The sequence below is a fragment of the Sceloporus occidentalis genome, unplaced genomic scaffold (assembly GCF_023333645.1).
Source record: "Sceloporus occidentalis isolate IW3139 unplaced genomic scaffold, rSceOcc1.0.p SCAF_7, whole genome shotgun sequence".
Taxonomy (NCBI): domain Eukaryota; kingdom Metazoa; phylum Chordata; class Lepidosauria; order Squamata; family Phrynosomatidae; genus Sceloporus; species Sceloporus occidentalis.
This window is the reverse complement of record NW_028316987.1, coordinates 41525004-41551392: the sequence shown is the minus strand read 5'-3', so window position 1 is coordinate 41551392 and position 26389 is coordinate 41525004. Positions and strand designations below refer to the sequence as shown.

Below are 26389 nucleotides of genomic sequence, written 5' to 3'. Positions count from 1 at the left end.
AGTTCTGTTGTCATGGACTGATCACTACTTGGTAGGGTTTAGACTCACTGGGACTCAGAGCCTCTGCAGGGTTGGAGAGCCGATTAGGATGGCCCACCCCAGGAGGGTTATGGATCCAGATGGATTCCTGATGCCTCTTTGCGAATTTCCTGTTGACTTGGCAGGTGATCCTGTCAAAGCCCTGGATGATCTCTGGAATGGGGAGATGGCCAGAGTGGTGGACACAATTGCCTCTGTGGAGCCATACATGCTCCCAGGTTCACTAGGGAGCTAGCGGTGATGAAACGAATGGGATGGAGACTAGAGCAACGATGGTGGAAGACTAGGAATAAGTACAATTAAAACGGGCTAGAGCTCATTGGAAGGCCTATGCCATGGCGATGGTGGCAACAAAGAAATTATACTACTTTGCCACTATTGCGTCTGCACAGAGTCATCCAGCGGAGCTGTTCTGAGTGGTCAGAGGCCTTTTATATTCTGACTCCCAAGAAGAAAACAAAGACCCCTCAACAGCTCCCTGTGAAAAATTTGCAAGACACTTTGCAGACAAAATTGCTCAGATTCGTTCTGACATAGATGCTGCAGTTGATACAGGTCCAGTGAATGTAATGTTGACACCTGCTTGTACTGTATTACTGGATAAATTTCAGATGAGGGCTACCACATGCATACTGGATCCTTGCCCTTCCTGGCTTCTGAAAGCAGCTGGAGGGGGACTGGCCGAGTGGGTGAAGGAGTGACAAATGCCTCACTGCAGGAAGGGAGGTTTCCATCCTGGCTAAAGGAGGCTGTTATGAGGTTATTACTGAAAAAGGCCTCCCTGGAACCCCCCATCCTGGAAAACTATTGGCCAGTCACTAACATTCCATTCTTGGCCAAGGTTCTGGAATGAGTGGTGGCCTCCCAGCTCCAGGTGTTTCTGCATCAGATGGATTGCCTAGATCCCTTTCAATCTGACTTCAGACCTGGTTATGGGACGGACGAAGACAGCTTTGGTCGCCTTGGTAGATAATCTACACAGGGAACTGGACAGGGGAGTGTGTCCCTGTTGGGCCTGCTAGAACTCTCAGCAGCTTTTAATCCTTTTGATATGGTATCCTTCTGAGCCACCTCTCTGTGATGGGACTTGGAGACACTGTTATGCAGTGGTTCTGGTCTTTCCTGGAGGGGCATACCCCGAAGGTTATGTAGGGGGATTCCTGTTTTACCCCCTGGCTGTTGGCTTGTGGGGTCCCTCAGGGTTCTGTTCTGTCCCCCATGTTATTTAACATCTGTATGAAACTGCTGGGGGAGGTCATAGGAAGTTTTGGGGTGTGGTGTCACCAGTATGCTGATGACACTTAACTCTGTCCCTCCTTCCCATCTGATTCCAAGGAAGCTGTCTCTGTACGGAACCAATGGGGAATATCAGATGCGGGAACAAAACGTCCTTGTCCCATCCTTTTCCCATTCTTACAGCGTGATCACGAGAAGATTTTCATGTGACATTGCGCTTATCCTGTCATTATCCTGTCCAGAAAGCACGATTTACTGCAATCGCACAAAATACTTTCAAACACATAGAGCAGAACCCATCATTGTCCTGTCATTGAAGCGGCATTTTGCATTAATGGGAGTTTGCATTAATGCAATGCTGCTTCAATGACAGATCAATAGCACTACGTTCTGAAAGCCTGTCACGGGATCACAGTCAAAGATGGGATAAGGACAGGGGAGTGATCCCCTCCTTATCCTGTTTTGTGTGTGATAATCTCCCAGGTCTGAAGTTAGTAATGGATGGGATGAGGGCAAACAAATTAAAACTTAATCCAGACAAGACAGAGGTGCTCCTGGTCAGTAGTAAGGCAGATCAGGGAATAGGGACTTTGCCTGTGATGGATGGAATTACACTCCCCCTGAAATCTTAGGCTTGCAGCTTGGGTGTGCTCCTGGACTCAATTCTGAGCCTGGATACCCAGGTTTCAGCAGTGGCCAAGAGTGCATTTGCACAGTTAAAACTAGTGCACCAGCTGTGCCCATTTCTTGAGAAGCCAGAACTGGCTACGGTGACACATGTCTTGATTACATCTTGTTTGGACTACTGTAATGCATGGGGCTACCTTTGGAAACTGTTCGGAAACTTCAGCAGGTTCAAAATGCCGCAGCTAGAATGCTGACTGGGGCCAGTTACAGGGAGCATTTAACTCCCTTGTTGAAACAGCTTCACTGGCTACTGGTATGTTTCTGGGCAAAATTCAAAGTGCTAGTTATGACCTATACAGCTCTATATGGCTTAGGCCCAGACTATCTGAGAAACCGTATTTCCCCATTTGAACCTACCAGAGCCCTACGTTCTTATGGGGAAGGCTTTCTCTTGGGCCCACCACTATTACAAGTTGACCTAGTGAGGTCAAGAGAGAGAGCTTTCTGGGTGGCTGCTCCCACCCTCTGGAACACCCTTCTTCAGGAGGCTAGCCTGGACCCCTCCATCCTTGCCTTTCATCGGCAAGTAAAAACATTTTTATCTAGGCAACCTCTTTAAAAATCACAACTGGGTGGCTTATTTGGGATATGTGTTATGTTTTAACTTTTGGATGTTTTTATGTTAACATATATTGTTTTAAATAGTTGATTTTAATTGTTTTTTTTTTTAATGTACTGTGTTTTTGAAATGTTTTTATCTTGTAAGCCACCTTTGGTGCCTTCCTGGGAGAAATGCAGCATAGAAATGAAATAATAAATAAATAACTTTATGAAAAATAAAATGAAAGATTCTTTCATTCATTTTTACTGCTGCTAAAATGTTGTGTGAGTTCAGTCCCAGAGCTCCAGGTTGATTCAGCCTTCCATCCTTTTCGTAGGTTGGTAAAATGAGTACCCAGCTTGTTGGGGCAACTAGCTAACACATTGTAAACTGATTAGAGAGTGCTTAGTTCACTATGAGATGGTATAGAAACAGGGACGTAGCCAAGAGGGGGGTTCTTGGGGTCCGCCCCCCCCCCTTCCATTAGAAAAATGAATGGTGTGTGCTGCTGCACCACTGCACTCAAGCCCCTTTATAATAGTGGCACTTAGTCTGGACCCCCCCTTCCTAAAATCCTAGCTACGTCCCTGATAGAAATGTAAAGTGCTATTGCTATTACATCTGAAAAGCCACAACTGCCTGTTCTTGAACTAGACAAAAGAAGATACCTGTCTTGTTGGAATGTATTCCAATTACATAGGTAGGAATGTATGAGTTTATTAGCATCTATTTGTAAGATGAAGAAGCCACAGAAAATTAAATGATGCAAAAGAGGCTTGAAGCCATTGTAGAGATCTGAGATTGGCTGTCACAGGAGATTTACGATTAATAGAGTTCTGCACTGAGAAATAGTTAGCCTTGATGTGTGGTATAAAACTCCCAAACTCAACAAATATTAAAATTTAGGTTAAATTATAAATAGTGAAATATGTTAAATATGTACATATAAGGATGAAGTTGCTGACAGATAAAATTATACTGTGATTTTTCATGGACTTAACCCCCTCTTCCAAATTCAATTGTCTATGAAAATTCCTAAACATTGATGCCGTTCACAATAACCCAGTGCTAACATATTGGCTATTTCTGCGTCTAGAAATGAATGTGCAAACTAGGAGTATGTTGTCAGAGGAAAAGAATTCAAGATGAATCTTATCTGATTGGCAAAGCATTCTAAGAACTAAAATACTAAATAAATACTTGACATCTGTGTTCTCTAGTATAACTTATTTCACATATGCACCGTATTAAGGACAACAGTTTTGTAAAACTGGGAACAATTTCTATAGACAACCCATTTAATAGACTAGGGGCATACTAGATATTTTGTTGCACTGATACAATTCCATTCAAAGATTATGGAATTAGTGAAGAAATAACCACATCATACGGGGAAAGAAGGGAGAAAGAAATAGAAGTAAAAACTGAAGTTTTGCTTTGCAATCTGCAATTCATTCAGAAATTAAAAAATGACACTGATAATAAACTTGTGTGCTCTGGTATATAATGAAGACATTTAGAAACTACAATTTTGTCATTCATGTTCTTCTATGTTATAACAATAATTTGGGGACATATTAAAAATCCTTCAAATTTCCCTTCTGGTAATAGGTGCAGCAGTTGTTTCATCCTACTTTTACTCATGTTATTTATTGTTTGGTTGCCTCTATGTTATTGCAGGTGACAAAGTAAGGAAGACCATATGAAAGAAAAATCAAGTTTATTCTGCTTTATGAATAATCTCTTTCATTTTTTTAAATAGCTGTAAAAATACCCATTGTTCTCACAGAAACAACAACAGTGTGCAAATTAAAACTAAATTGTCTGCTTTGAACCAACAGACATTTATTTAAACATCACGCCACTTAAGGTTTCCAGGCATGATTCAAGATGAATGGCTAGAAGTCAGCTGAAGAAAATAGGAAACCTAGGGGAAGTAGACAGAATTTCAGATTTTATTTTCCCCGACTTCATGAAGCTTTTCATCTTCTAATGAATCATGGACAGAATTATAAGGCTCCTGTTTCTTCCAGGCTACAAGGAATCATTAATTGTGAATTTGTATTATGAAAATTCTGTTGAGGGGTTAAGAATTCTTTGAGGGAACATATTGTGGAAATCCTTTAATAGCAAATTTGGTAATTCTCTGGGAAAATGAACAAAAGGGGGGCGCTTACAATGGTATAGTTGTTTTCTATAGTGGTAAGAAGAGATTATTCTGGTGTGCTGTCCCTCCCATTTGCACTGGCGGGCAAGGAAATAAGTCAAATAGCTCTATGTTGCCACCTATAGTGGGAGAGGATTCACTGAAAAACATCACTAGGGGGTAGTCTTCACTGGCAAAATAAAGTGGCTTCTAACCACTTTGAAGGCAGGGCATTTAGATGACACATGAGGCAAAAGTGAATGGGAAGCTAACTGAAGCCATGCTCTGGAGCTAAACTGGAGCAAAAAGAAGCAGGAATACTCCAACTCAAAGTGGAAAATGTGCATCGTCACACCAGCATATAAACAGCCTGGTGCCAGTATGGGACTGTGGCAAAGCAAAAACATGATCACCAATAATGCAATGGACCTATACAATCAGACTGTCCAGCAGGGGGACATGGAGTGAAGGGAAGTGAAGGGGACAAATATGAGGGGCCTCCATAATAATAATAATAAATAATAATAATAATTTTATTTGTATACCGTTTTTCCATAGATCAAAACGGTTTACAGACTATAAAACTATTGCAAACATCTCATAAAAATAGATTAAAAACAAGTAATACAATTATATAAAACACAATCATTCACAGGGTAAGGCAGAGAATCGATGGCATCAAGAGCGCTCAACTTCATTCCTCGGGGGGGGGGGGGGCGGGGGGAAGGCTTGGCAAAAAAGAAAGGTTTTAAGCCTCTTTTTAAATGTTTCTACGGGGTCATGAGACGGAGCTCCTCGGGGAGATTGTTCCAAATCCGTGGGGTCGCCACTGAAAAGGCCATCTGGGATGTGGAGACATATTTGGAAGATGGAATTTCCAACAATGCTTTGAGGGGAAAATGAGTGGTCCCTACAGTCTGAGTAATGCTAAGTGTCTTAGTTTTATCATTGCTTTCATAAGGGCTTTTGGAGGGTGTTTCTGATTACAAAAATGGCCAGATTAATCTAGGGCATAATTAAAAATCAAATTGTATCTCCTCCCAGTAGAACATTGCTTTTGGCAACAGAGTTTAAATGGCTAAAGGGATTAACCACACATTATGTGTTCTTGAGATACTATGGAGGTCTAGTATGAGCATGGAGTTGTCCCCCCCTGATAACGTCTTCCTTAAAAAACGAATCTGCCTTCAGTATCCTTTTGAATACCTTCCAGAATTCATAGGCATGCTTGATAGTAATATAAGCTATTCAATGGGACTTTGAGTTGCCCCTTACAAAATATTGATTTAGAAAAACTTCTTTTTTAAGTAGGTTTCTTTCATCAAGAGCTAAATCTGAGGCTTGTCTCAATTTAAAAAAAAAAAATTCCACCTTAAACATTCTATCAGTATGAAGACATGTAACTATTTTAGTTCTTTCAAAAGCTTCCTGATCTGATATTTGTTCAAATTATTGTGACTGACTTAGTGCATTATGCATAGATTCAAGAAGCCCATGTCGTATTACTCAGATCTTCAGATGATGGCACAGATGCCATAGGGTCCCATAAATGTAGCTTAGAACCATTATCTTATAACACTCTCAGATTGTGGTAAGTGTTCATGCACAAAATTATTAAAAATATTGTGTCAAATCTTCTTCAGACTGTGTATAAAGTGTATATGAAACATAAATGAATTTTGTGTTTAGATTTGGGTCTGAGTTCCAAGATTTCTCATTATATATTTATATGCAAATGCTGATGCTGTTGTGTGCTTTCAGGTCGTTTGTGGCTTATCATAGGGTTTTCATGTCAAGTTTCTTCAGAGGGGTTTTGCCATTGCCATCCTATGAGGCTGAGAGAGTGTGACTTGCCCAAGGTCACCCACTGGGTCCCCAAAGCTGACCCAGGATTGAAACCCTGGTCTCCCAGTGTCCTAATCCAACACCCAAACTGCTGCACCATGACACATGTAATACAACAACAACAACAACATTATAGTGTTGCTCTACGTAACCGGAAGCAATGCACCTTTGTGCTGAGTCAATATCTGGAATTTGTGGCTGAGTGAACATGTTTGGAAAAGTCAGAAAAGTGGTGCTCACATGAAGACAATGCTCCCTTTCAGTGGTGGAGGTAATTTATGAATTAATTACTAAAATTCATAAGGTTAACGGTGAAGAAACAGCCCTGTCATGAAGCAAAATATTTATCCGTTCCAGAAACAGTGGAGCGTGTGCCTTTTATTGGAGGCTTTGCTGAGAGAGAATACGTTATTTATTTGTGGAGACTGGTTGGCAATGATACCGTTTAACTGCCAGTGAGAATACCTTCAGAAGAGACATGGCAAGAGTATATTTAGTCACCGAAGAAATTCAAATTGCCCAAACCTGATTCGTATATTTTAAAAGATTCAGTGGAAGGTGATTGGTGTAGGATGTTGACCTAAGTGGGATGAAGGAATGTCAGACACCTTGAAAGCGAATGGTAAAGTAATCTAGCAAGGGAGTCTGTTTGATAACATTAAGAAGCAAGAACCAGAGCAGAGAGTAGGGAGTTGGAGCCATTCAGGAGAAAAAAAAAACACAGAATGAAATAGCTGGGAAGGGGATGGCAACAGAACTACAAAATTTAGCCAATCTGAGGAAGAGGTGTAGAAGAAAAGGAGAAGAGAACTCCTTCATCATCCTAAGGAAACAGTAGACACTTGAATGCAAGTCACTGGATGAGATCTAGAGAAATGATTGCTGAACCAGAAGGAACCATCTGAGAAGTCAAGGACCTCTAAAGACCCAGGCTGCTCTAAACCCAGTCAGAGTATAATAGAATAAGCTGCATCCGTACTGCAGAAATAATCCGGGTTGACACCACTTTAACTGCCACAGCTCCATGCAATGAAATTCTAGGAATGGTCATTTGTTGTGGCACTGGAGCAGAGCTCCATTGCCTGGAACCATGATAGTCAAAGTGATGTCAACCCAGATTATTTCTGCAGTGCGGATGCAGCCATAGAGTTCAGTCCAACACCCTGCCATGCAGGAGTACACAGCCAAAGCAATCTCAACAGACAGCCATCCAGCTTCTGTTTAAAAACCTGCAAAGAAAGAGACTCCATCACATGCCAAGGCACGGTATTCCACTGTCGAACAGCTCTTACCGTCAGGAAGTTGGAGAAGTTCCTGAAGGCAGAGCTACACACACACACACACAAGTGCAAAAGCGTATACACAACCATAATACACTCTCTTGCTCACAGACATCTAGTGTGGCTCCCTCTGCTCTAGAAAGTGGAAGTCTGCTGCTGCTGCCCACCAGCCCGCCAGACTGTCTGCCCAACTGTCTGTTGCCACTTCCCTTCACCTCCAATTCTGCCCAAAAGCCTATCATTGAACACAACACAAATTTTTTCATTTCAGTGAAAGGATGCGGGTAGGATGGAGCCAGCAGGGACTTGGCCAAGGGGCCTTGGCTTTTCTTTCTGAGTTCTTGAAGTAACCACAGAGGAACCAACCAAGGCAAGGAGCACTGGGAAGGTGATGTCCAGATAGGGAGAAAGTGGGGTGGCAGAGCCCTGCAGTTGCTGCTTCCTCCTTCCTCTTGAGTTGACTTCCACTTTTCAGGGTTGAACCCAACAGGGCCAAAAGAGTTGGTTTTCACGGATCTCCCTTGAGGACATCACAGTCCCCTGGGTGGTCTGTGGGCCACAGGTTAGGAACAACTGGCATAGGAGATCATTAATCTTTAGTGCATCAGTTGGCACCTGTGACCTACATGTTTTGAATTGCTCCTTCATAATTCCTCACCATGGGCTGTGGAAACTGTATGGCTGAAGCTGCCCATACCTTCTCTCAGAGGAGTTCTCCAGGCAGAGTGCTATGCAACTAACACCAAGATTAGAGGCTCAGGTAATGTGGGAGGATGAGTTTGCATTATTATATGCTCCCCAAGAAAAAATGCACTTGGGAGAAAAGGCAGCTCGATTTGTTCTTGTGGTGTGCCTTCAAGTCATTTCTGACTTATGGCAATCCCAAGGCAAACCTATCATGGCTTTCTTGGCAGGTTTCTTCAGAGGGGAAGTTCCAGCCTTTGAGGCTGAGAGAGTGTGACTTGCCTAAAGTCACCTAGTGGGTTTTCATTTCTGAAGATGCAAGCCACAGATGCTGGCGAAAGAAACATCAGGAATAAACTCTTCTAGAACATGGCCACATAGCCTGGAAAACCCACAAAAAACTATGAACTTTCCTATGCTCTTTATTTGGCTCGTGAATCCTTCCTCTTAACCCCTAACACTATATATAGGGAGAGGAAGCATTTGGGCACATCCATCACCACTCTCGCCAAGCCCCCAGACTGCAGGAAAAATAACCACGTGATTCTGTCTTCGCAGCCCCTTCAGCCAACATCTGGAAGCTGACTGGCTGTTTAACTCCCACTCCGCCATGCACATCTCACCCAGTTATTCACTCCCCCTTCATCCCCCTCCTTTCAAGCACCTTACGCCCAAAAGGCCTCTTGTATTTGCATATCCTCGCAGCCTACCCAATAAATAATAATAATGGTGGTACATCAAAACATATACCATATAAAGCGATCAATAAAACACCACACTATAAAATACTAAAATAATATACCGTATATACTCATGAATAAGTCAAGTAATTTAGGTAAAAGAAATTGACCCCAAAACCCGGGTTGACTTATACATGAGTCAATACGGTACTTTGACCCAAATTTCTTCCCAGCTGGGCTGCCTCCGCAAAGGACAGCCCAGCTGGGGAAACGCTCTCTCGACTTATCCATGGGTCATATAAAAGCCCCAAATTTTGGCACCAAAAGGTGACCTCAACTTATACAGAAGGTTGACTTATAGTCGAGTATATACAGTACTTTGGTGGGGGCTTCCTCATGTCACATATGAAGCAAGATCCTGCCTACTACTGGCCTTACATTTATTATAATAGTCCCTGGATCCTCATGGCACACTTACATTTTAAAAATGAATGGTGCTACAATTGCTACTTTCTAGGTTTTAGACATAGAGGCTTATTTTAGGCTGATGTCAGCATAGACAATGGTCAGGGCTGATGGGAGCTGTACTCCAACAACAGCATGACACATTCTCTGCAGTGTTCAAAGGTACAATCAATGAAGATTGGAACGATCCATTTTGGATGATGAAGGGCTAGAGAACAGGAGATTTGCAGATTTCTCCTGTGCACACCCAAAAATTCAGAGTGAATATGAACACTTCATTTTCACATCCCCCTGGGCCTTGTCTTCAAAACTATCTGTGGATATATCTGCACAGTAGAAATAATGCAGTTTGACACCACTTTATCTACCTTCCTCCAAGGCTCCATCCTACAGAATAGTCAGATTTGTAGTTTTGTGAGGCAGCAGCACTCTTTGGCAGAGAAGGTGAAAGGCCTTGTAAAACTACAAATCCCATGGTTTCATATGATGGACCTACAGCACTTAAATTCAAACTGCATTATTTCTACAGTGTAGATGCAGACTCTGTCAGCTTCTTCAGACCTGCTACCTTAACTACCAAGAAACAATCATGATTTTTGAGAATTAGGAGCTCCCTGCTCTGAACTCACACCCATTTTGTTCAGTAGGCAGAGAGGTCCTATATGGGGCTTGTTATTGGTTTTCTACCTGCCCCTGATCCCTGTGGGAGTGGGGAAGCATTGACTACTCTGTTGCTTAACTTACCAATCTAGTTAACTGTTTCCACTGATGCTTTCTCACTTCATCAGTTGGCCCGAGCTTATCAGTTTTATATTCTTGTTCAACTTCTCCAGCTGCTGCTTCTGTCAATATTTTAAAAAATGAAGGTATACGGCTCAACAGTTAAGACTGTACAAGATTACAGTGAGTGAAAATTAGAAGGAAGATTTAGGTAGTTGGGTCCTATGGGAATGAAGTTTTTAAACAGAGAGTGGACAATGCTTGAGGGTGAATTGAAAGCTGTGAGCAGAGTCTTGAGAGTTTGGACCAGGGAGTTATGAACTGGGATAGGTTTACCATGGCCCTAGATATTGCAAAAGCCTTAGCTAATACCTTTTCATTGATCAATCCAGTCACTTCATATCAAAGTGTCTACTGCCTGTGTGAGAAGCCTCACAAATTGTGAAGTTAACAGAGACCATTTCAATAACTTTATGAAAAAGCTTTATATCTGACCCATAAGACCTTATGTTTGGAGAGATAATTACAAACAACAACAGTTTTCAGTATGAGAAATCTATAAGGATTTCACTGTTTCAATCACAATGTCTCCATTTGATCTTTTCAGAGTTGTGTGTGCACATGCAACTGTAATTGTGCTTGGGACAAGTGCTCCTATCACACAGCATTGGTAGCTTAATAATAAACAAACAAACAAACAAACAAACAAACAGCCAGCGGCCCTTAGCCTAATACAGATTGAGTCTCCCTTGACTGGAATTCGAAAATCCAAAATATTTCAAAATCCCAAACTTTTTTCTTGGGTGGCTGAGACAGCGAGAGTTTTGCTTTCTGATGGTTAGGTGGATACAAACGTTGTTTCATTCACAAAATTATTAAAAATATTGTATAACATTTTGTGTTTAGACTTGGATCCCATGTCCAAGATATCTCATTATGAATATATATGCATATACTGGCATTCCAATTTTTTTATTTTTCAAAAGCAAAATCCAAAACACCTCAAATCCCAAGCATTTTGGATAAGGGAGACTCAAGCTGTACTGCTGTTTGCAGCTCCTCCTGGTGTTGGCATTCTTTATTGGTCTGTAGCAGCCTCTCTCAACTTTTTTAGCTTCAAATTATTTTCATTTCTCAGGGCACCCTTGAGATCTGACATCACAATCTTTCAAGAAACCTAGCGAACTATGGTTGACAAACCCTGCTCTGTACAACAGGCTCTTTCAAGTGTTGAAAGCAGGCAGTAGCTATACTTGTACCTTGGGTATATTTGAGGTTTTCCAAGAGCAATTGATTGATAAGGAGCCCAACATCCCAACTATTGTTTGCCATAACATCACTAAGCATTACGGCCATATTAATTCATGATGGACATAATGGCAAGAAAATCTGCTTCACATGTAAAATAAATAAATAAAATGTGGGAACTCAAAAAAGGGCATGGGAGGGAGCTAAACGCAAAGGGAACCTCCTAGAAAAAACAGAGAAGGTAACCAAGATCATCCAATTTTGTTTACTTTCTCCTTTGCTTTACCTTGAATATGAAATGACGTACCTTTCAGAACCTTTTGCAGCAATCAGATCTCATTGGAAAATATTTTTGTTTTGTTGTTCCAGATCTTGTCCCACTGTGAACTCATCACAGATGATGGGATTCTGCATCTAAGCAGCAGCACACGTGGACATGAAAGGCTCCAGGTACTCAAGTTGGGCAACTGTCTCCTAATCACAGATGTGACTCTAGAACACTTTGAGAACTGCCAAACTTAGAAAGAATTGAACTATATGACTGTCAGCAAGTCACCTGTGCAGGCATCAAAAGAATAAGAGTATGTGCCATCCAACTGCACTGAGGTACTGGGGCCTCAGTGTTGTATTTCAAAGTAGTTTCTATCATGAGTTTTAATACAAACTAAATTTTGTCATACACTTTAATTAAGAAGACAATATTAAGTCTTCACTGAATTCATGAATATACAGAACAAAAGAAAGAATGAACACACATGTATTTGTGCAGGTTGATTTTAAGCGGCAAGTTTATGAATTTAAGACAAAGACTGTAGGACTGACCCAGATAGTGCTGCTGGTGGGATATTTGGCTGATCTCTCTTCAAACCGCCTGTTCTGGAGATCTAGACTCAATAGAAAGTGATATTTCTAGCATACAGGGTGTTTAAAAAAGAATGGTGCAAGACCAAATTAGAACAGCTATTGCACCATTGTTTTAAAATTACAGTACTGTGTATATTACAGCAATAGCCAATTTAATGATAATTTTGTGAGTCTTTTGGAAATGTGAGAACCTAGGTCAATATTTTTGTGCAGACATAACAGTGTACAATCAGCAAACCACAGTTAGCTGACAAGGAACACCAATGAGGATAGAAATTCTTCCTGTATTGGGCATGCAGTCTATTTTATTTATTTTGGGAAAAATATGCATAAGGCCAAAGTGATTCACTAGCATTATTTTTGATGCCAAGAGAGTATTTTTGAAATGCAGTAGCGGAAAGGACAGATCCCTGAAATTTTCAACATATGAATGAGTGTGCCTCAAGTATAAAGTGACCTCTATTACAAAGCTAGCCCCATTCTGCTATCCCAGTGGTCAGCATAGGACTAGCATGTTCGCTGTGATTTTATGGTTCACTGCTTATAATTTAGAGAAAAGCAGGTTGCTTATCTGTAACTGCTTCTTTGAGCGGTCATCTATGAAATCACACATATGGATCATATGGGATTCTTTTTGGAAACTAACAACAACAACAACAACAACAACAACAACAACAACAACAACCCACCTTTTCCTGAAGGAATCAAGGCGGGTTACAAAGAGAAAAAGCAGTAAAATGCAACAAACATAAAATATACATTTTAAAATAATCCCTATCTAACCCACATCCCAAATATGGCTACCAGTATATCTCTTTCGTTGTAGACTACATATGCTCAGTATGGTTCCTACCCAAACCTCCTCATTTCCCTGCTTGCTAGAGTGGTCAATAACCAAAGAAGTCAAGCGTAGGAAGAGAAGACCATCCAGAAAATACTTGATTGTACTGAATGAATAAACTTAATACTAAGTGTATCTCCACTGCCACTAATAGATCCAACCTATGAAATGATCAACAGTACAAAGTTTGGCAGAAATAAGAACTCATACATTCAAATCAAATCCTTAATGACCTCCAAAAAGTTTTCCTAATACATATTTTTATAAGGTTGAGTTGGTGACACTTTACTGTATATACTCGACTATACGTCAGTCTCATGTATTAATCAAGGGCAGGTTTGGGGGCCAAAATTATGGATTCTGATATGACCCGTAGATAAGTCAAGAGTAAAACTTAGGGGCATGTAACAAAAGATCTAAAAGATGAAGCAAAGGAAAACAATGCCAAAGAAATTTCAAAATTCCAGCAGCCGTAACTGACTGTGCTCACACTAAAAGCTGGATGGCTGACAGAATAGAGGGTCAGTGCTTCCAAGACAGATTATGTTCTTGTCTTTCACCAGGGGATGGTTCCTATTTTAATAAGAGTTAAAGTATAGAACTAACATTAACTTGTGGATAAGTCAGTTTAGATTTTTTTGGGTCAATTTTTTGACGAAAATTTCTAGACTTATACATGAATATATATAGTACATTCATGTCAACTACAGAATGAAAACATTTCATTCTGAACATATTGGGAATAGAGTTAAGTTTTATATGAACATTCTTAAAACAAGAAGTTACTACACAGAGATATGTATTCTTAAATTTAATTATGCTCTGTTGCTGCAGACTATTCTACAACAACACTTATCCGCACAATTTGCTATCTTTAGTTTTTTGTGGGCTTTTCGGGCTATGTGGCCATGTTCTAGAAAAGTTTATTCCTGATGTTTTGCCAGCATCTGTGGCTGGCATCTTCAGAGAATGAAGATGCCAGCCACAGATGCTGGCGAAACGTCAGGAATAAACTTCTCTAGAACATGGCCACATAGCCTGAAAGGACCACAAAAAATTATGGATGCCAGCCATGAAAGCCTTCAACTTCAATTTGCTATCTGTTTATGGGAATTAAACTATCAAGAGAAATCCAAAGAGCTTGTAAAACAGAATTGTTCTGAAATGTTTGCTTCTTATAAAGTGTTTATGAAATGAAAGTTGCTAAACAGATACTTGTTCCAAGACATATAATTTGGTATAGGCTATTATTTAAATGAAGACATCCCTATTTAGACTGGTTTCAAGAATATGTTAATAAAATAGGCAAGTGGTTACAATCCATTGTATCATTCCTCTATTTCAACTAATGTCCACACTACTAATAGTTTCATAAAGCATAACTGGAAAGAAAGGAACATTTCTTTTTGCAATACCTCAGTATTTTGTGCTTTTCTGATTTGTAGATAATGTGAAAATAAACTTAAGGAAAAATACTTACAAAATTATTGGAAAATGTTTTTACTGAAATTGAAATGTATACATCTTATTTAAAAACAAAAAAGCAATTTGCTGGTGCCATTAATTAAATCCAAGTGAACCAAACTACTGTACAGCATTTAGTAACATTTTTGAACTGCTTCAAGATTTTTCACAATTTTGCAAAATGGTGCTGAAATGACACATCAAGTCAACTGAAGACACTCAAAGAACAATCAAAAATAATTTATCTGCAAGAACAACCCCAAACTGTTTAAGCTTACAAGCTCCATCTCCCTTCCCATCAGCGCAAAATAGTCCACGTCATGGGAGGAGGAAGCAATCACTCACCATAATGTCTAATTAAACTATTTTTTTCATTACAATTAGACTCTAAGCACTTCGCCTAGGCATAATTTAACCAGGGAATGAATTAAAAATGTTTGACATTTGCTTTGTTTTCCCCTAAAACGTTACATTATATAAGATTTAAGCTATTTGATAAAATGGCAAGTCCACATAATGTGAAGGTGGAAAAACCTGCGTTTCATGTTGTACTCTCCCCTGAATACCTGTTTTAATACATAATCCAGAACAGACATGTGTATTTTCACTGACAGTCAGGTAATATTTAGGGACCTTTTTTTGCAATTCATCCATTAAGTTGTGCAACTGCTAGTCAAGTATTTTATGGAAGAGGCACTGTAATTAAGTTCTTTCCATATGACAGAGAAAAAGAACAGTTAACACGTGGGAAAATAGTCTGCACCCTAAGGAGAAAACAATTTGGGTTTTAGTGCTGAAACCATTTTACAGGTTGATTCTACAAAACTGTCTCTTGTTGACAGTGACATTCCCTTTTTCTCCATAAGGAGGAATGTAGTTAAAAACCCCACTGAATTGCAGGAGTGCTTCATTCAGGAAACATGATGCATAGCCAGGTTTTTTCCAATGAATCTACTGCAAAGCAATTTATTGTACCTCACAGGATTTTGTCTATTCCCCTTAATTAGGTATTAATAGTAATGCATTCTGCTGCATGCTTAATTTTTGTCTGGCTAGGACTTCAATAAGAAGTCCAACTCTGACATGTATACTTCTTACATTCACACTTATACACAATTTATACAGAGGATGCTGTTTTGACAGCTTTACTCTCAAGATCTCAAACCTGATTACTATCTTCTTTGCTACTTGTCTCCACACAAATTACAATGTGCTCTGCTAACATCAAAAAATAAAATCAGCATAAAGATACAAGCAAGTAAGAGACAAACTGGCACAGAAAGGTAAATGCCCAGAATAGGTTTACATTCAAACTGGATACAGTGTAATAGGAAAGCAGTACTGCTTCTTGAAACTGCATCTACTGGCCACAGCTTGCCTTATTTTTTTTCCCCAAAAAAGGGCAAACATGTTTGCTTTTTCCATGCCTGTAAATACACTGTTACGGCATTTATACCTCTTATGAGGACATTTGGCTATGGCAGTGATAAGTTCATCTACTAAACAGCTCATTAGGAAAGGTCATCTTGTGTTTTCAATATGAAACATTCTATATGGTGAAGTCAGATCCCTGAAGAGACTTGATGTTATTTGTCATTCTTGAGTATGACTTCATTCTATACTGGAGTGTCAGTCCATTATACATATGGCAATATATCATTTCAAAATTATATGGAAGCCTTCGCCATTTTCAGCTGTAAAAGAAAACATGACCAATTAAAAAAGGAGTCTCTTTGTTTAAATGAAAAAAGTAGACAGTAGTCAGTACAAAACACCATTTCTATTTTATTATCAGTTGGCTCCACAGCAGGATTCTACAAGATATACTAGGAAGGTGTTTTGGCTTTTTGTTTTGTTTTCTGTTTTCCTTACCACTTGTAGCCCATTATGCCCTTCTGCTCTTTCATAATAGTGTGTAGTCATGTTGCAGGCTGAAGAGAAAGGCATCAAAAATACAACTGCCAACGTCATTATGTGTTTTATACACATCTTTGATGTCACCACACTTAGAATATTTCATACAGCTCTGGTTACTATTACAAAAAAGAGAGAGATCGTTTGGATTTTTCGGCATTCACAGCCTTCCCCTTTGTTTCATAAAGGCACCTAGTTGGCCAAAGGGGGGGGAAATGTGCAACTTTACAGCCCTCTGGTTGGACCAAGCAAGGCCTTTTTTTCTGTTAAATTAAGCATTTCTAAAATAAAACCACTGTGATACCAGAAGACTGGCAAGTTTTTGTTTGGCATAAACTTTTATGCACTGTGCCTTTAAACTACCACAAGTTTCTGGATTACAATAAAATGTCTGCAAATTTGTCTAAAGGTAAAGGTTTCCCCTTTGATGTGATTGTCTAGTTGTGTCTGACTGTCTCCATTACTAAGCCGAGGAAGCCAGTGTTGTCAAAGATGAATCTGTGGTCACATGGCCAGAATGACTACATGGAGCGCTATTACCTTCCCTCTGAAGTTGTACCTATTTATCTATTTGCACTTTCATGTGCTTTCGAACTGCTGGATTGGCAAAGCTGGGACTAGTGGTGGCGGCTCATTCCATCACGTGGCACTTGGGTCCCAAACTGCCAACCTGGTGACCTTGCAGTCATCAGTCAGTGTCTTAAATGCTGAGCCACTGCATCCCTTACAAGTTTGTCTACCACATTAAAAATGATTTAACACCATAAGGATAAGCCTAAGTGAGCCTTGGTGTCTAGTGAGGCAGTGAAGAAGTGGCGTTTCCATTTCAGATGAACCACAATATACTGTCCTCTGAACATTAAAAGGGGGTTATCTTTACCTTGATTGCCAAAAATTAAAAACTTAATGAGCTTATATGCAACTTAAGGAACTTTTTAAAAAACCCACCAAATATGATGTGGTAAAAAAAAAGGGAAACCTACCCCTTCAGACACTCCATTATCATTATCAACATTGTAGGCTGTTATGACTTCCATATTAGCAACATACCTTTTATTGTGGTAACTAAAAAGCAGCTCTCATCTTCAAAATTTTGAACCATCTATGAAGAAAAAGTGCGATATCTTACAGTGTTGACAGCTATGTACCACAATTTCATACATTATACAGAAAGTCACCACAGGCACAGAGAGTCTGTTGCACAAGTAGCAACCGATTCTGATTCTTCTGATTTAAAATATTTTTGTAACTATGGGCCCGTACAGGCAGGCCAAAATAAATTGATTCGGGTCACTTTAGAGGTATGCTGTTTAAAGGACACACACATCTGAAGAGGCCAGAAGCTGCGCCAAAGCTGCGTTCCAGTCCTTAAGACTGGAGTGTGGCTTTGGCGTGGCTTCTGGCTTCTTAGGATGCACGCATCTTCCTCCAAAGTGACCCGAAGCAGCTTTATTTTGGCCTGTCTGTATGGGCTCTTTATTTTAATAAGATGTGCAGTTTTCCCCTGCAAATACTTAATGTTTCAACATGTACCACATGTCAACAAAATAAAGCAATACAAATATACATGGGTGCTTCCTTTACAAACAAAAAACTATATGTTAAATATTTGGAAACATAGCAAGTAAGGATTATAGCACTAGTGGTCATTAGAAGAACCCCCAAGACACATTTCACATTTAAGTGTGCATTTGAAAGTGCTTTCCTTAAATATACACCCAAACATCATAAAAACAACATTTCAATTTACCGGGAGATATATTTAGAAACTACATGTAGCATTAAATATTTGTTGTACTATTTTTATGTCTCATACTATTTCTGCTGTAACAACAGCAGAAAGGAACAAACTATGTGGTTTATAGCAATTGTAATTATTTGATGCTCTAGCTGCTTGAAGTTTCCAGTGGGAAAGAAAAGCAAAACATTTCAGAGACTAAACATGGCAAGGAAATGAAGGAGCTCACAATTCTTGGTTGCTGATATGTCATTATCACCAATTCACTTTGTAAGAGAAATCATATATCTTTTTTTTTTTTTTGCTTGGGCCTGGCCATAACAGTAATAACCACTCCACTAAGGGAGTACAAATGTGAATATTTTTCTTAACATCTCAAGTACTACTTAGAATTAATTTTAAAATAAGAATTCTTTTATGGAGAAAAATAAAATTTACCTGATCGCTGACAAGGATATGAATACCGGTAGGACCCTGTCTGTAAACCTGGTTAATCTGATGCAAAGGAATATTGAACACCAGTGCAAGTTTGCGAGTTACTTCTGAGGCAGCCATTTCTTCCAAATAGATTGCATGATAAACTAGAACAAAAAGATAATTAAGTACTCCTTTATTTCTTTCATGTGTGAAGATTGCTGGAATTCTAAAAATGATCCCATTCAGCAAAAATATTTATGTTGTACAGACCACCAGAAACAAACTTTCTAGTATTTTATTATTTGTGCAAGCTCGTATTCACAATGTGTAGTCTACAGATCTGTGTCCTATGTTCTCCCTAACTGAAGAGCAAGAGTCTTAAACTGAGATCTTCCATGGCAGTGTAGAGAATAGTTCTGCATGCACAACTACACTACAACTGTCACTCAACACTCACACACCTGCAACTGTTGAGCTGATGCAAGTACCTGGCCAGATGCTTCTTCAATAACTTCTCCTAGCCAGCTCTCCACCAGGAATAGAATGGCTTGGGGGGGGGGGGGGAGCCAGAGCTCAATGGGAAGTTTGGGAGGAGGGGCTCTGGTAGCAGCAAATGGTGGAAGAGAATATCAACGTCTGCAACAACCAAAAGACATCTGCACACTTATAACTGTGTATGCCAGTAACTGGATGCCAGCCTCAGTCTCCCAAATAGAATACATCCTCAAGCATGATATTGATTAGAAAAGGATGCAGAATTTCAATCCACATTACCTCCTCTTCAAAACAAGCCCGAGTTGGCCAAGAGACAACGTGTTCCTTCTAAGCCACTCTGGTGGGATACTAGAGGGCTGCATTAGGAGATCTTAGAGGGTTGTATCTTCGTCTGCCCCCCCGTCACAAATCAACCCCTCTCAATTTCCCTCTAGAGGGTTTATGGAGCATTTTTACCATGTTTTTAGTCCCCCTTGGCCAGTTTTAAGCCCAGTCAAGTCCTTTTTTAACAACAGGAAGTGAGCAGAAATCATTTCCTGTTTTTAAAAAGGCTTCTCCTGGGCCTATAATGCCTGCTTGGAGGGATGTGTGAAAAATGTCAATACAGTGGTACCCCGGGATACGAATGCGCCGCCTTACGAAATTTCCGGGTTACGAAAGAAATTCACTTAATTAATTGTTTCCAGGTTGCGAAAGAAATTTTGGTGCTTTTCGGCGCGATTTCGCACGAAATCGCGGCTTTCGCTATTAAAGCCTATGGGCTTTTTCGGCTAGCGAAAGTTTCCGGGTTACGAAAGCGGCGGCGGAACGAATTACTTTCGTAACCCGGGGTACCACTGTAGAGGGCATTTGGAACCAAGAAAAAAATTTATACACCCGTGGGCCAAACTTTGCCCATACCCGTTCTAAAGAGTTGCCACAGTGCCGAACAGAGAACACTAACACGATTTCCACATCTCCAATTCAGTGTACACTGATGGCCATAGAAAGATTCTGAAGTAAGAGCACTGTGTGCATTAAGACTAGGAGTAAATCAGTGTGGATCACTCTCCTTTTGAGAACCAGACACTTCAGAAGGTAACAGAACCGTATTTTGCCACAGTTCACCCTTGCTCCTTGTACATACTGTCAATGCTGACATGCTCAAAAAATGATGGTGCACAGGACAGAACTTGAGAAGCAAGACTGAAAAGAGAACTTTACAAGCTTAGCCAAATCTGTTCTTAGTTTATGAATACTGGGCACTAATAATTTCTCAGTAGAACTTTTCAAACTATTCATGGGGAGAGGGATTTGCAAATTGTTTATACAGTCTATTGTACTTCCAGTAATATGGATCAGTCAAATACAGTGCGCTCTTGCCTTACATGGGGGATCTGTTCCGGACCCCTCTGCATAAGGCAAATAGTGCATATGCTTGCGCCCCATTGAAAACAATAGGGCTCGCGCATGATGTGTGGCGCGGTGCACGCACCACAGATGCACACACCATTGCAACCCGTTGTGCGGCTTTCAGTATAAGCTGAAAGCTGCGTAAAAGTTGTGTGCCTCAACTCTTTTGTCCTTTTCAAAATGGAAGTTTCAAAACTTCTGAGGCTGCCCTGCCTGCCCATTCCAGACTCTGGCACAATTACGTTCAAACAATAAATATCCAGAGAATATGCATTACTCTGGCTTATCACATGGCTTCTAAATGGCTGTCAGTGAAAAATACATTAAATTTCTCCAATGTATAGATTACAGATAAGAACATACCAAATACTGCACCATTTCTGCCTTCCCCACTGCCTGAGTCTTGCTGCCTTTCAAGTTGTGCATTTCTTGACTGCTCCTGGCATACATAGATTGTTAGGCGTGGCCTGACAGACCTGGAATGTAAAGACAAGGAAGTCCTGTATGGGGTATAGTGGATGTACATCCATTCTTGATTTGTTACATTAACACTACTCTTTATTTCTTTATAAGCTACTAAAAATTGATGCAAATTACCAAAGATTGTTTAGTCTAATGACTAATCTCAGAGCCACTGAGACAGATACTGGTGAATTAAACTTCAAATTTAAATAAAAATAATCACGACTGGTGTATGGTGCAATTCTGTAACATAACTACTGGAGTAACAAAATTAACAAGTTAACATCATCTTTTATGCCAGTTCAATTCACAGTTAGAAATCTGCAATTGTTAATATTTAGTAGCCATGACCTCAAGAACTTTAGGTTGGATTTAGCTCACCTAAATGAGAAGATTTGTCTCTTGGCAACAAACCCATCCGTCTTCAAGAAATCAGTACTGCCCAACTGCATTGCTACCAGTCTTACAGTCTACCTTTGAGCTCATCAGTGCCTGCATCATATCTGTGGCCTGCCCTGAAGGTGTACAACAAAACATTCTTCTTTTGAGCATAGTACTTTCAACTCCTGCATGAGCTCACACAGGCATATGCCAATCGAAAATCTAAATTAGTATCTCCCAAATCCCTCTAGTCTAAGACAGACTTGCTTACAAAACTGACAGAAGGAGAACTGACACCGGGATACTATTTACCTTGATTTAAGTGCATTGTAAAGCCGAATTCCATCAGCAGGACCACATATTTGTACTAGGTCTTCTCTTGTCAGCTTCAATAAATCAGCACCTACAAGAATATATAAAACAGCATATCTAGACTGGAATGTCAAGTCTATGTTTAAAAGCAATGCTGCCATTCACAGACAGACCACATTTATGGCAACATTTCTGCCCATATTATTATACTCTTTAACTCTTGCTAACCTAACTACATTATGCTTTATGGAATAGTAAACTCAGCTAACCTCTTGACTACACACTCAAAACTTCTTTCCATTTTAAATGGCAATACTGTAAAAGCACACTGCATTCTATAACGCAAAGCAGAACACACTAGAGATGTTTTACCCATACTCAATCCAGTAAGATGCAGAAAAAGAAATGTAAGATGCATGCTTATTATGGAAGGCATTGGTTTTTTAAAACAAATGGCACATTGTGGTCTTTCCTTATCTCCTCCTGGAAGGTGGTAGGTAATGCAACTCCTGCTTGCAGTGCATTCAAATGTAATACTTCAGTACTTCATTCCCAAACTATTTAGTTGAAATGAAAAGGATGGACAAGCATCTGTTTTTGCTTGTTGTTGTTGTTGTTGTTGTTGTTGTTATTATTATTATTATTATTAAACTTTATTTCTAGAGCGCTGTAATTATATACAGCACTGTACAAAGTCGGTAAAATTAAGGAGTATATAAAAGCCTGCCCAAGGCGTACACTCTAAGATAATAACAATTAAATAGAGGAATAGATAAAATTACCATGTAGAAAAGAAAAGACAAATTAAAAACATCAAATATAAAAACCGATCACATCACATCAAACATTATCAGCCAGATGACAATCACAAATTCCCTGAGAACGCTTCCCTAAACAATGTGGTTTTCAGCTCAGCCTTAAAACTGGCTAGGGAAGTGATGAGCCGTGCATGCAGAGGAAGAAGGTTCCAGGAATGAGGGGCAGCAAGAGAGAAGGGACGGATCCAGGATGGGGCAGAGAAAATCCTGGGTTGAGAGAGGAGACTTTGGCTACCAGAGCGGAGAGTGCGAGTAGGGATGTAGGGAGAGAGAAGATCAGTTAAATAAAGAGGGGCCAGCCCATGCAGGGCTTTAAAGGTGAGTAGCAAAAGTTTGTACCTGATGTGGAAAGGAAGAGGGAGCCAGTGAAGGGAAGACAACAGAGGGGAGACATGATCATAACGGCGAGTGAGCGAAATAATGCGTGCAGCTGAATGCTGAACAGAAATTAATGGGTGGAGGTGAGAGAGAGGAAGCCCTGCCAGGAGGAGGTTACAGTAGTCTAGTTGTGAGACTACTAGGGCATGGACCAGTGTTTTTGCGGTAGAAGCTGAGAGATATGGACGGATTCTGGAGATATTATAGAGAAAAAATCTACAGACTTTGGCTGTCGTCTGGATCTGGGGGACAAACTCTGTTGGCTTCAGGGAATTCAATGAAAAATGGTTTCTTAAACTCTGTTGTCATGCATCTAGCAGCAGCCTCTCCGTTCAACAGGACCCAAGAAGTGCCACTAGCACTGCCAAAAGTACTAACAAGTCTACTTTCATTCAAAGTCTTGGCATATTATTTGATTCACCTAGGATGCCCACAAACTAAAGTAAATGGTACCCTACACTTAAAACGTCTGCAGTTTCGGTATTCTGCAAGGAAGTATTTATTGTTAGCCTCCACAGGTTATTTATTGTTAGCCTCCATAGTTCTGGCCTGTTTATTACTTGTCGCTGCTAACTTCCTGTGAGAACAGTTGTGTTTTAGTATTTTGGTTTGTGGATCGCTCCACTTAACCCATCCTAAGAATGAAACTTCTTTGCCTTCTCTCTCCTCTCTAAAACAAATCAGTGCTGGATTTCTGTTTGTCTAAAGGCTGCAGTCAGCCCTACATATCCATGGATTTTTTTTATCCAGACATTCAAGCACCCACGGCTTGAATACATTTTAAAAATATATCCCGTACATTCCAAAAAGCAAGCCCTGCTTTTGCCACTTCATATAAGGGATACCATTTTACTATGTCACTGTATTTAATGGGACGAGCATCCACGGATTTTGGTACCTACAGGGGGTCCTGGAACCAAATTCCAGCAGATATCCAGGGCCCATTATCTCATAATAATGAGGTAGTTAAGTAAAGACTAACAGACTCGGCCATATCATGTGAAAAGGGCTGATTGTTTTCAACACAGCCACAGTATCTCACATTTGCTATAGCCAGTGTCCAGCTACAGGCTTAATCAATTAATGGTGGAGACTGATGGTCCAGCTTATAGCATTTGATGAATAGGAATTCACAGAAGCCCTCAACTCAGAATATAGCAGCATATACAAGCAAATAACAACAAATAAGGGAGAAAACAGATGATGATTTGATACAACAGAATTCTCAGAGTTTGGAAAAATTATTTCTAGTCTTGTTGAGTATGGATTGCAATTCCCACAATCATCCAGAGTACAATTTAGGTAAAAGTACAGTAGTAACCCCCCCCCCCCCCCAAACATTTCTGAGATCTAAAGAGAATACTAAATTGTGATTTTTCCAACCAAACTGCATATATTGTTTTGGGACTACAACTATTGACTCATTCATATAAAAGGCATGGAGACAAAGATAAATCATTAACCTAGTCAACTTTTACATGTGACACAAGATTCAGGAGAGAAAAACTTGAGCAACTGTCAACAGAATTCAAAAGGATCTCTTCAAGCTGAATGGGCAATGAAATGATAAAGATGATTTGATCTAACTATAACATGATTCACATTATAGAAAATATTTACTACAAAACTGATAAGGTCCAAATAAGTTTAGACTCATGGTCAGTGATCCTCACAATCTGCACTGGCAACAAGAGAAAAATCCACGGTTATAAATTATCAGAAAACAGAAGATAAAGACTTCCAGGGATGAGATATATTAATATCTATGATGCAAAGAGGAATGCCGTTTGGGTGATTCCATCTGAAATATGCTATTTTTAGAGAAGAGATGCAAAAAGGGACAACTAAAATGATGAATGCATTTGGGCACACTCCCTTCAAAAGGAAGGTGTATCAGGTTTTTTAGATTAGAAAAAAATGATGCAGAGTGAGTGAGAAGGATGGCATGACAGTTTTATTATTCACTGTGAAGACAGAACATTTTCTGTATCTCATGCAATTCTAGAAACTCAGGGTCACTGAATATAAGATCAGTAATTGATTCAGGTCAGTAAAAAGAGGTTACACTATTTCATGAAGGATTGTTATTTATTCAAAATTTGTTTCTAAGGCCACCTAAAACCTTGTTACTAGACCCAATTCAGCAAAGAGCCAGCTTGGTGTAGTGGTTTTAAGTCCTGGACTACAGCTCTGGAAACCAGGGTTCAATTCTTCATTTCTCCATGAAACCCACTTGGTGACATTGGGCAAGTCAGATGTTCTCAGCCTCAGGAGAAAGTGGCAATGGTAAACCTCCTCTGAACAAATCTTAACCCCCCCTCAAAAAAACCCCAACCAACCAACCAAACAAACAAAAACAAAACAACCCATGGTAGGGTCACCTTAAGGTCCTTATAAATCAGAGATGACTTGAAGACACACAACAACCAATTCAACAGAATGGTTCTTACATTTTTATAAATACAGCAAAGACAAATGCATCAATGAAAAGAATAGATGCTGTTTTAATTCACAAGGATAAAAAAGAACTCATGTTAGATTTCAGCCAAAAAGATTTAAATTGTAAGGTGTTAAATCTATGTATTGCAGACATATCTAATCTATATATCACACACACATGAAGTCTCACAGAAACACAAGCTGACCTAATTAAACAAATACAAGACAGTCATTAAACATTATTTGTATTACCTACCTGAGAAATTTGAAAACACCCTTGTATAAGTGGGAAACCTATGTTTAAGCAACCATTGTTGGGTTTCTTGGATTGTAGCTGATGGTTGAAGGTGCTGTTAAAGAGAGAAAAGACAACTATATGTCTCTAGATTTTTCATAAAACAAGGCACCATCATAGGATATTTAAAGCACCACAAATGAAATGAGGGTTTCTGGGTAGCATGACACTCACCTCTCCAGAGGCTTGGGGAATTCCATCTCCTTGGTGATTTGGAGATGATGAATTACTAGGCAAGAAAGGGTGTAGAAAGGATGATCACAAAATTATTTTGCTCTAATTTTTTAAAATCAAAAGCGTGATCCAATGGGACAGATCTCAGTTTCTATCAGCAAAATCTAACTTATGCTTGAAGTTCTTATACGTTTAAAATTAGTTGTTACAGTTGCCATTAGAGACTATGTCCCTTGACAAAGTGCTGTTCTGAAAATCTTTTATTCTTATCGCATCTCACACTAAGCCACAGGAGAGACCAAACAGTCATTTGGAGGCAACTGTAGAAAAACTCTTGCTCAAAGGACACACCGATATACCTCCAGCCTAGTTCTCTCCAGATGTTTACAACTTCAACTCCTACCATCCTTGATTATTCTATATTATGAATCAGG

At 39.7% G+C, this 26389-nt stretch overlaps 1 protein-coding gene across 3 annotated transcripts in view; it reads right to left on the bottom strand.

Moving 5' to 3' along the window:
* Positions 1 to 14760: 14760 nt before the first annotated feature.
* Positions 14761 to 26389, bottom strand: part of UBP1 (upstream binding protein 1) — a 36434-nt gene continuing 24805 nt past the window's right edge. For 2 of the 3 annotated variants that reach the window (XM_089532723.1, XM_089532724.1), the window contains 7 exons: positions 25956 to 26010; positions 25743 to 25836; positions 21852 to 21942; positions 21060 to 21172; positions 18831 to 18973; positions 17705 to 17756; positions 14761 to 16434 (listed from right to left, as the gene is read on the bottom strand). In XM_089532723.1, coding sequence (XP_089388849.1) covers positions 16397 to 16434; positions 17705 to 17756; positions 18831 to 18973; positions 21060 to 21172; positions 21852 to 21942; positions 25743 to 25836; positions 25956 to 26010 — 586 coding nt within the window. In that variant the 3' untranslated portion in view covers positions 14761 to 16396. Of the gene's footprint in view, positions 16435 to 17704; positions 17757 to 18830; positions 18974 to 21059; positions 21173 to 21543; positions 21674 to 21851; positions 21943 to 25742; positions 25837 to 25955; positions 26011 to 26389 lie in introns of those variants that run through there. The other variant, XM_089532725.1, reaches the window with a different exon arrangement.